At 35.3% G+C, this 12,322-nt stretch overlaps 1 protein-coding gene across 1 annotated transcript in view; it reads left to right on the top strand.

Moving 5' to 3' along the window:
* The first annotated feature begins 319 nt into the window (after positions 1–319).
* prx (periaxin) overlaps positions 320–12,322 on the top strand; it is a 49,370-nt gene continuing 37,367 nt past the window's right edge. The window contains exon 1 of the mRNA XM_073851109.1: positions 320–452. Coding sequence (XP_073707210.1) covers positions 320–452 — 133 coding nt within the window. The remainder of the gene's footprint in view (positions 453–12,322) is intronic.

Below are 12,322 nucleotides of genomic sequence, written 5' to 3'. Positions count from 1 at the left end.
ACAAATAGTGTAAAATTTTTGATAAATGCTATCACAGTTTAAAACAACTATTTTCTTTTTAAATATATTGTAAAATGTAATTTATTCCTTTGTTGTAAAGCTGAATTTTCAGCATCATTACTCCAGCCTTCAGTGTCACGTGATCCTTCAGAAATCATACTTATATGCTGATTTGTGACTTACGGAACATTACTACAGGAACGCTTTTATTTCAGCATCTACAGTGTTTTATTGGGAGACTGTAGCTTTCTGTCTGTGTGTTTGTGGAATCTCTTGCACTTTAATTATCATTCAGACCTGTCTGTGGGCCGGTTTGGTGATGAGGGTGCAGATAGAAGAGACCCCCAAACCCCACAGACCTGTTACAGGCTCAAACTCCTCGCATGAGAGAGTGTTTGTGTGTGTTCTGGAGAAAATGGGTGTGTGCACCACCCATGGGAAGCTGGGTGGAGGTGTGATGTGGTCATACACCCTCAAAATGACGCTATAGGAGATTCTAATCTAAATGGGGGCCTAATTGACGTGTGTACTTTTGATAAATGATATGCACCACTGGTCAAAAGTTTGGAATAATTAGGATTTTAAAATGTTTTTGAAGGACGTCTCTAATGCTCACCAAGCAACATTTTATTTGATCAAAACTACAGTAAAATTCTAAAATATTACGATTTCAATTAACAGTTTTCTATTTTAATATATTTTAACATGTAATTTATTCCTGTGATGCATTACTCAAGTCTTCAGTGTCACATGATCCTTCAGAAATCATTCTAATATGCTGATTTGCTGTTCAAGAAACATTAATGATTAATATTAATGTTGAAAACAGTTGTGCTGTTTGATATTTTTGAGAAAATCGTGATTCTTCGATGAGTAGAACGTTCGAAAGAACAGCATTTATTTGAACTAAAAGCTTTTGAAACTGTCTTTACTGTCACTTTTAATCAATTTAATACATCCTTGCTAAATAATAAGTATATCTTGAGCAAATCAGCATATTAGAATGATTTCTAAAGGATCATGTGACACTCAAGACTGGAGTAATGATGCTGAAAATTCAGCTTTGTATCACAGCAATAAATACATTTTAAAATATATTTGAATAGAAAACTGTTCTTTAAAATTGTAATAATATTTTACAATATTGATGTTTTTCCTGTTTTTTATTTTTTTTATTTTTTATTTTTTTTACTGATCAAATAAATGCAGCCTTTGTGAGCATTAGAAACTTTTGACCAGTAGTGTATTACTTAATATTATAACTTAGTATAGTAAGGCAAGGCAAGGCAAGGCAAGTTTATTTATATAGCACATTTCATACACAATGGTAATTCAAAGTGCTGTACATAAAAAGGAATTAAAATCACAATAGCATAAAAATTTAAAATAATAATCACAACAATAAAAACAAAATTAAGAACATTTAAGATGATTTTAAAAAAAAGAAGAAAGAAAATGATTTCAAATTAATTAATACAGTAAAATGATTATACATAAAATAATGCAAACTGTTCGGACGTAGCACAGTGCTCATTCAATAAATGCACAACTGAACAGGTGAGTTTTGAGTCTGCATTTAAATGTGGCTAATGTATTAGCACATCTGATCTCTTCTGGAAGCTGATTCCAACTGCGGGCGGCATAATAGCTAAAAGCGGATTCCCCTTGTTTTGTGTGAACCCTTGATATTACTAACTGACTCGATCCTAGTGATCTGAGTTGTCTGTTAGGTTTATATTCAGTGAGCATATCTGCAATGTATGTAGGTCCTAGGCCATTGAGTGCTTTATAAACAAGTAAAAGTACTTTAAAATCTATCCTAAACATAACTGGAAGCCAGTGTAAGGACCTAAGGACTGGTGTCATATGCTCTGAGTATTATTAGTATTATTATACTATATAGTATTATATTATATTATATAGTATTATTATAATCAAAATTAATCAGTTAAATTTTTGTCTAATTTCATTTCAGGACACTCAATGAGAACAGACCAGAAGTCAGCTTTTATGAAAACAACAAAATAACTGTTTATAGTAAATTGTGACCCTGGACCACAAAACCAGTCGTAAGTGTAAATTTTTCGAATTGAGATCTATACATCATCTAAAAGTTGAATAAAGTTGAGCTTTTGATGTATGGTTTGTTAGGATAGTACAATATTTGCCCGAGATACAGCTATTCGAAAATCTAAAATCTCAGGGTGCAAAAAAAGTCAAAATACTGAGAAACTCACCTATAAAATTGTCCAAATGAAGTTCTTAGCAATGCATATTACTAATCAAAAATTGAGTTTTGAAATATTTATGGTAGGAAATTTACAAAATATGTTAAAGGAACATTACATTACTTAATATCCTAATGATTTTTGCCATACAAGAAAAATATGTCATTTTGACCCATACAATGTATTTTAGGCTATTGCTACAAATATACCCATGCTACTTATGGCTGGTTTTGTGGTCCAGGTTCACATATGTTTTAGGCATAAACTCTTAACTGTGAAGAACATAGTATTTAATATACAAGAATGATCTTTTATCATATTGTAATACTAAACAACTATTTTGCATTGGGTTTTGTAGAGGACATTTCACTGTTTGCATGTCTCTGTGCCATTGCCACTGTACATGAATTTTCCTGTTAAATAAATGGTTTTGCTACACAGTGAAATGTTTTGATCTTTTGTTAGTGAGTGAGCTTCAGATTGCATGTAAAGACTATAAAGATCCACTGAATGACTTGCTTTCATCAAAGTAGAGCAACACTATAAATATCCCTTCTTGAATAAACTTGATTTGAACAGTTAAACAGCATACTTTCTGGTTGAAAGGCATCATGTTTTTGGTCTGCACAGCAGATGAAGTATTTTTAGTGTTGTTAGAAGGCTTCGAGTTCAACACAGTAGAATAATAAAGTTTTATGGCATGTATTAATTAGGCTGACGTATAAAGGTATTACCAAATGTAGATTTAATAGTTGTGCGAGGTAGTCATGCATTTTTAAGGGACTATTATTCACTGAGTAATATGAATTATAAATGTTTACAAACACCATATCTCAAATCAAATACCGTAAGCTTGGAGTCTGTGACTCTAATGTGTGAAAAATTATGATTTTTCAAGCTTGTTTATCCAGAAAATGGTTTAAGTGCTAGGCTGTTGGTTCATAATCTGCCACATGTGTGTTTTCAGACTGTTACAAAATTGCTTTAGTTCTGCCTTGGATGAAGAAACCCATTACCACACAAACACACTGTTACAGTTATGTTAGACACATCAAAAATTATATTGCCATGGGCAATAATGTACAAGAAGCCATGCTATACATAGTGAAAAAGTATATAAGTGTGCACTTAAGTCTTAAAGGTATATATTTAAAAAAAAAAAACTGTACATGCAGATAATAAATTACTAATTAAATAATTGGAATTTAAGAGTATTTTTTCATGACTGTTTCTTGACACACATACAGTTGAGGTCAAAAATGTACATACACCTTGCAGAATCTGCAAAATGTTAATTATTTTACCAAAATAAGAGGAATCATACAAAATGCATGTTGATGCCAAAGAGCTCGATTTTGGTCTCATCTGACCACAACACTTTCACACAGTTCTCCTCTGAATCATTCAGATGTTCATTGGGCCTGTACATGTGCTTTCTTGAGCAGGGAACCTTGTGGATTTCAGTCCTTCATGGCATAGTGTGTTACCAATTGTTTTCTTGGTGACTATGGTCCCAGCTGCCTTGAGTGTAGTTCTGGGCTGATTCCTCACCGTTCTCATGATCACTGAAACTCCACGAGGTGAGATCTCGCATGGAGCTCTAGACTGAGGGAGATTGACAGTTATTTTGTGTTTCTTCCATTTGCAAATAATCGCACCAACTGTTGTCACCTTCTCACCAAGCTGCTTGGTGATGTTCTTGTAGCCCATTCCAGCCTTGTGTAGGTCTACAGTCTTGTCCCTTACGTCCTTGGACAGCTCTTTGGTCTTGGCCATGGTGGAGAGTTTGGAATCTGATTGATTGATTGCTTCTGTGGACAGGTGTCTTTTATACAGGTAACTAACTGAGATCTCTTACAGGGAGTGCTCCTAATCTCAGTTTGTGATCTGTATAAAGACACCTGGGATCCAGAAATCTTGCTGATTGATAGGGGATCAAATACTTATTTCACTCATTAAAATGCAAATTAATTTATAACTTTTTTGAAATGCATTTTTTCTGGATTTTTGTTGTTATTCTGTTCATCTAAACCTACAGTTAAACTTATAGACTGATCACTTCTTCTGAACATACAAAATCAGCAGGGGATCAAATCATTTTTTCTCTCATTGTAGAGAAAAGTGATTATTGCATTTTTAATATGGATATTTTTCTTACAAAAATGCATAGATTCGTTACTGGAGGCCTTTATTAACCCCCTGGAGCTAATGGCATGACAGAACTTGAAAGAGCCAGGATATTTTTAAGTATAACTCTAATTGGATTTGTCTGAAAAAATGTAATATACACCTAGGATGCCTGGAGGGTGAGTAAATAATGGGCTAATTTTCTTTTTTGTGTGAACTATCCCTTTAATACTGCGCTGTCACCAGAATGATCCACAGCTGTGTGTTTTTTTTTTTTTTAGTGATAGTTGTTTACGAGTCCCTTGTTTGTCCTGAGCAGTTAAACTGCCTGCTGTTCTTCAGAAAAAATCCTTCAGGTCCCACACATTCTTTGTTTTTGTTTTTTAGCACTTTTGTGTATTTGAACCTTTTCCAAAAATGACTTTATGATTTTGAGATCCATCTTTTCACACTGAGGACAACTGCGGGTCTCATATGCAACTATTACAGAAGGTTAAGAGCAGGGGGTTGAAAACTTTTGAAATGTAAAGATCAGGGTAAATTCAACCTTTTTTTGTCTTCTGGGAAACATGTAAGTATCTTCTGTATACTTAGGCTAAATAAGAAAAACATTCAGTTCAAAAGTTTACACCCCTGGCTCTTCCTGAAGAAGCTGGCAGTGACTGTTCAGGACAAACAAGGGACTTAGCTGTGGATCATTCAGGTAACAACACAGTATTAAGAATCAAGTGTATGTAAACTTTTAAACAGGATATTTTTTAGAAATTCAACTATTATTTTCTCTTGTGGACTATATGTAAACATCTCTTGTGTGAAATATCTTATTCAGGTCAGTACTAAATAAAAAATAACATGCATTTTGCATTATGTCTGTAATAATTACTCTAAACACAGCATAGCCCTTTGCACACATTGCCTTTTTAAAAACAATTACTACAGATGAAGTGCATGCCAAACTTCTAGATGCTGTTTCAACCAATCAGAACTGGACCTATCCACTATGGGCAAAAAACTATGGGCAAGTGAAAATATCCTTTGACAGTTCTTCCCTCATGGATGTAGGCCCTTGCATCTTCAATCTGAGACTGAATGGCAGTGAAGGAAGTCCCTGGCAGCGGGCGGCCTGTGCCTGTCCGGGCCTGTTTGTGACTACGAGTGAGGGAATGTGTTTTTCTTTTAATTATATTGTGGGAGCTGTTGAGCTCTGTCTGACAGAAGCCCTGATAGCTGTTTCTCACTAAGCCCGATAACAAGGCCCTGTTGGGCCGGGACTAAAGCCACGGCACTGATGAACAAAAGACAGGAGCTTTATTCAGGGGGCCGCAAACTGCTGACTCTCAGTGCCAGCTAATGCAGCATTCTGTCCGGTCTCCCTGTTGTCAGCCTCTGTCAATCCATCTCTTTTTTCTTCTTCACCGAATTCTCGTTCACGTTTGACACCAACATGCCCCCCAACAAAGAAACCTGAATTGACTCTGTGTATACCTCTGACCCCCTCCTGTCTTGGTTTGCCTTCTCTTCCCGAGTCAGTGACCGTCTCCCCTTCATGCTCGCTGGAAGTGATCTGCTCACAGCACCCGGCCCGAGGTCTGACCCCATATCAGTGGTGCATGTGATGCGTGTTCGGTGTGCATGAGAGTCTATCTTGTGTTTTACCATGTGTGAGTGTCTACGAGCCATCTTCCGTGTCACCTGGACACCTTCTTCAGATGCAGGTGGGTTTGCTGAAGTAACATCATTTGTGAAAAAGAAGTGTGCTAACTATATTGAATGTTTCAGATCATAAAAGTGTACTTACGTGTACTTAAAAAGAGTAATTTTAATGACAGTGTTTCTTAACACAGTTTTAAGTAATGCACTTTATAATAATGTCAAATGAAAAGCTTTAAAGTATATTTTGAATCATTGTTTTAATAATATCTTGCCATGCTTTAAAGTACACTTGTTTAGATGTGCTGAGTTACATACTAAAGCACATGTAAAGTACTGTAGTGTGATATTTGATATTACATTAAATCACTTAATCATTAAAATGTGATCCTGGACCACAAAACCAGTCTTAACTAGCACGGGTATATTTGTAGCAATAGCCAAAAATACACTGTATGGGTCAAAATTATCGATTTTTCTTTTATGCCAAAAATCATTGGGACATTAAGTAAAGATCATGTTCCATGAATATATTTTGTAAAATTCCTACTGTAAATATATCAGAACTTAATTTCTGATTAGTGATATGCATTGCTAAGAACTTCATTTGACAACTTTTAAGGCGTTTTTCTCAATACTTTTTTTGCACCCTCAGATTTCAGATTTTTAAATAGTTGCATCTCGGCCAAATATTGTCCTAGTTCAGATAATTTATAAATCTCACTTTCAAAAAAATTACCCTTATGTCTGGTTTTGTGGTCCAGGGTAACAAATGTTTAATTTTTTAAATACATGACATACAAGTTTCAATAAAGTATATTTTAGTCAACCATAAATGCTTGTCTGTACCCTTTCAAAGACAACAGAAGTAATTCTGAAATTAAATATAAAGTTGTACTTTGGTCATACTTTAAAAAGGTTAAAAAAGCACTCCTTTGTTCAACTATGAAAATAGTTCAAAATGAAGTGTCAAAAGTTGACAATCATATGCTTTTTAAAGTATATTACTTTCAGTAATAAGTACTGTTTTTAAAAGTATGCTAAAGTGTAGGCTACTGCATGTGTTAAATATTCACCATGATAACAGTCCATTTTATAAAAAGGATCAGAAGTTCTGTGTTATTTTGTTGCTGTTAAACCTGCCTTACATTACTTTTGTCAAGCATTATTAGCCCTTTTCATGCTTTTGTAACTGAAGATGAGATTTAGGGTAGACACAGGTGTCATTAGTGTATAATGGGCTTATTATCAGCATAATGTTTAACTGGTTGGAGAACTGCAGTTAGAAGTGTGTGGTTGTAGTACATTGTCCTTACAATACTGGAAGTTGAAGATAGGGGTTGCATTTCATGTCTTTTATAAGCTCATTTTAGTAGATTCAGTGATATACTGTTGGATCTGGATCAGAACTCATTTTCAGACTTCTCCTTAAAGGAGTAGTTCACTTTCAGAACAAAAATTTACAGATAATGTACTCACCCCCTTGTCTTTCAAGATGTTCGTGTCTTTCTTTCTTCATTTGTAAAGAAATGGTGATTTTTGAGGAAAACATTTCAGGATTTCTCTCCATATAATGGACTTCTATGGTGCCCCTGAGTTTGAACTTACAAAATGCAGTTTAAATGCAGCTTCAAAGGGCTCTAAATGATCCCAGCTGAGGAAGAAGGGTCTTATCTAGCGAAACGATCGGTCATTTTCTAAAAACACTACTACTTATATACTTTTTAATCTCAAACGCTCGTCTTGCCGAGCTTTTTTTTTTTTTTTTTTTTTTAGAAAACAACCTATCGTTTTGCTAGATAAGACCCTTCTTTCCTCGGCTGTGATCGTTTAGAGCCCATTCAAGCTGCATTTTGGAAGTTCAAACTCGGGGGCACCATAGAAGTCCATTATATGGAGAGAAATCCTGAAATGTTTTCCTCAAAACATAATTTCCTTACGACTGAAGAAAGAAAGACGTGACAAGGGTGTGAACACAAGTCAAACCTCTTCCTTTTTTCTCACTATAAAACATTTTTATGTAACATGCAAAAAAGTGTTTGGAAACATTACATTTGTTTACACTAAAAGGGTTAGTTCTTTCAGACGAATGCAATTGGAGATATATTAAAAATTGTTCTGGCTCTTCCAAGCTTTATAATAGCAGTGGGCGAAAGTTTTTTTCATCAGTCCAAAACAAGTCTGATAAATGCATCCATCAAAAATAAAAAAGTGCCTCACACAGCTCCAGGAGGTGAATAAAGGCCTCCTGTTGTGAATCAATGCGTTTTAATATAATAAAATATCCATATTTAAAATGTAATAATGACTTTAATCTAGCTTATGATAACAGTTAGCCGTTCTGGGTGGATAACGTAGGACGTCGGCTTTTCGTCGCTCAGATGTGACGAACAGAGAAAGCAAAACAAAACAAGTCACAAATTAGAAGTGCAAAACAAGGATTTTCAAAAAAAAAAAAAAAAGTTTTCAGAGGAAACTGGTTTTCCTTTGCTAAAGTAAGGAAACTTTGCATCCTTTGCTCCTGTAAACAAACATTGGTTATCACAAGATTAATAGGCACATATGTCCTACATCATCCATCCGGAATGGCTTCCATGTACTATAGCTAGCGCAAGTGATTATTACATTTTAAGTGATTATTACATTTTAAATATGGATATTTTTCTTACACAAATGCATAAATTCACAACAGGAGGCCTTTATTCACCCCCTGGAGCCACGTGAGTTACTTTTTATATTGGATGGATGCACTTCATTGGACTTGTTTTGACCTGTTGAAAAGAAACACCCTCCCACTGCCATTATAAAGCTTGGAGGAGCCAGAACAATTTTTAATATAACTCAGATTGGATTTGACTGAAAGACAAAAGTCATATACACCTAGGATGCCTGGAGGGTGAGTAAATAATGGGCAATTTATTATTACTAATTATAGCTTGGTTATTTACACAAAGATAAAAACATCAACAGAAAAAGAGCTAATGCTATGAATTGCTCAGTGAGAGTCATTTTTGTAAATATATCAAATAGTATGTTTTTGTAAATTTCACAAAACATAAGAATTTTACAAGCTAATACTTACTGATGCTTGTTTTGTTTTTGTTTTTGTTTTGCTTCCTGATGGAAGATGTCATTAAGGATCTGGCTTTTTTAGTTAAAGGGTTAGTTCACCAAAAAAAAAAAAAAGAAAATTCTGTCATTAATTACTCACCCTCATGTCATTCAGAACTTCAGAGCACGAATTACGATATTTTTTGCGCATGTGTTGTTTACATGCAGAGTAAAGCAAGCACATGCATTGTGATACTCTCAAAAATGGAGTTAAGGTAATGCAGAGGACAAGAGTTGTTTTTTTGTGCACAAAAAGTATTCTCGTAGCTTTATTCACTAGTTCGCTTTTGCATATAATAAACAGCGTAAAAGTTAAGCGTGTTTGGCATGCTGCCCAGGGAGAGGGGTCCGAGCTCGGCCTTTGGCCCGAACCCAATAGCGCTCCCCCCCTAGCTGGAGGTGAAGAGAAAAATAAAAAGGGGGGGTGGGAGGGATGCTGGAATCAGAGATAGCTGAAGGTAGGACTGCTTGGTTATTTAAAGGGACTGTAGTAATTGGATAGGGAGAGTGATTGGATAGGAAGAGTGATTGGATAGGGAGTGATTGCTGATGATGAATTGGCCGTGTTAATTATCTGCGCGAGCTCCTCCTGAAATTTGTTAATGAAACATCACTTAAATTATGACGGAGTCACTGATGTCACATTTTCATCACTATTTTCACAATGTCCTTACTGCCTTTCTGGGTCTTGAACTTGGAAGGATCCTTGCTGTCTATGGAGGGCCAGAAAGCTCTCGGATTTAATCAAAAATATCTTAATTTGTGTTTCAAAGATAAACAAAGGTCCTACAGGTTAAGAACAACATGAGGGTGAACAATTAATGACAGAATTTTCATTTTTGGGTGAACTAACCCTTTGAGGTTATATTAAAAATGACTATGATGAAATGTAAAACTGAGGATGCAGATAATAAATAAAGTTTTGAAATGATCAGATTTAATATTCACCTCTACACCTCTAAAAAATAAAGGTTCCAAAAGGGTGTTTTTGCAGTGATGCCATAGAAGAACCATTTTCAAACTTTTATTAAATGTTTCTAACATTTTTATAATTCATGAACGAAAACATTTTGTAATATGAACTTGATGTGCATTTTCCATGTTAATGCAATGTCTGATTTTAAAATGGTTTTTAAAGGACGAATTTTGAGATTTTAGGTTTTCAACTGATATATAATTTCTTATAATTTCTAAAGTGTAATAGGGAAAAAGGCAATGAAGAAGACTGTTTGTGACAAAGGCTAGAACTCCTGTTATGAAGTAGATTTTTGATGTGCACTCTTGTCATAAATTAATCTATTATGTTTCATAATTTGTAACACACACACACACACACACACACACACACACACACACACACACACACACACACACACACACACACACACACATGTTGGGTTTACATGTTGTATGGGGACATTCCATAGGCGTAATGGTTTTTATACTGTACAAACCGTATTTTCTATCGCCCTACACCTACCCTACACCTAAACCTAGCCCTCACAGGAGATTGTGCATACTTTTACTTCCTCAAAAAAACTCATTGTGCATGATTTATAAGCCTGTTTCCTCATGGGGACCTGAGAAATGTCCCCACAAGGTCAAAATCCACTGGTATTCCTATCCTTGTGGGGACATTTGGTCCCCACAACGTGATGAATACCAGGTACAAACATACACACACACACACACACACAAATATTCTATTTAGGAGCCTTAGACCTTTCCAACGATATACAGTTTGTCATGATTAGATTAGGATTTATTTGTAAAATGGTAAAGTTAATTTAGGCGCCCTTCAGAGGGACGTCCATAGAGTACTTAATTGTGATGAAGTATCAATTAATGATCCATATTTTATTTAATAAATCTGCCCTCCAGTTTGAAATTGTTTTAAAAAAGAAGGTGAAGTTTAAAAAGGAAGTATTTGAGATGGCAGATTTTTTCTTTCAAATATTCACTACAGCTAATCTGAGAAAGAAAGGAAGTATGTTAGATCTATATTTGCTATATCTTGAACAGGATTTCAGCGATGAATCCATGTCAAAGAGTTAAGATATTGTACAAAATTGCTGAAATCGTGTGACGACACACAGTTTTCTTCTGTCTTGTTTGTGTTGTCAAGTGATCACATTGCAGAGTATGTTAGTCCATCAGCGGCACATGACATCTACGCCCAGCTGTCTGCTCTAGATTCTTGGCTGTCTGTTCTGCTGATAGGTGCATTCACTAATAAACTGGACACCTCACCTTGTGCCAGGGAAGCCGCCCCAACTCATTCAAATGCCTATCCTACCCATTATGCTGCTTATCCTACTTTTATGTGTTTAAACAATGCAAGCATTACAGCAATGTGAACACCCCGACTGCCCGGCTAGAGGTTTTAAGTGCTATTTTGACCCTGTCGGTCCACCTGCATGTCACGCTGTGGGGATAATGAATTTTGGCAGCGTCTTGTGACCTGCTAGAGTTGTTTGGGCACCACCCCGGCTCGGTTTCAACACAGGCAGGTTGCCCAAAAAACAAGCACACTCCTCACTATTGGATTGAAAGCTATACTTAAGCCTGTGTTAAGCCTGAGACAACAGCTGCCAGACCTCAAAAAAGTGAAACTGTAATTTTCCCTAAGAATAATAACATAGGCCCACCATTGTGTCTTGTTTTTGGCTTTAGAGGTCCAAAAATACCGTGTTACAACTTCACTTTTCCAAATGTTTGGATTTTGTTTGAGTAGTTTTGTTTATATGTGACTGATTGACAGTAAATCTGCATTCAGTCCTCTTGGGAAGTTCGTATTTTTGAGTTGGAAAGTCGTAATTACATCAAAAGTTGTGTTCAAACTACTGGTGAGAACATGATGGCGATTGGCGACCTTTTGTGCAAAAAAATTTGCCAAGATTTTTTTAAAACCCAGTTTCTAATGAATAAAGAATGCGCATCAGGTGTGGTTTTGCTTTTTCATGTTTTTATTTCTTTATGAAGGTGTCGAGTGGCAGGGTTTCTGCAAGTTTTATGAAGATAAATTTGAAACTTTTAAAAGATCTTTGGAACAATTCGGAAAATCAAGCAATAAATCAAAGCGATCACAATTCATCAATACGAAAATGTTTGAAAATACAACTTTTTTAACCACGGTTATTTTAGTATCATGGAGATACTATTGTAGTTTTTATTCATATTTAGGTTATATTATTAAATTAGGTTCT

This window comes from Garra rufa, chromosome 11, assembly GCF_049309525.1.
Source record: "Garra rufa chromosome 11, GarRuf1.0, whole genome shotgun sequence".
In the NCBI taxonomy this organism is placed as follows: Eukaryota; Metazoa; Chordata; class Actinopteri; order Cypriniformes; family Cyprinidae; genus Garra; species Garra rufa.
This window is presented reverse-complemented; position numbering and strand designations above follow the sequence as displayed.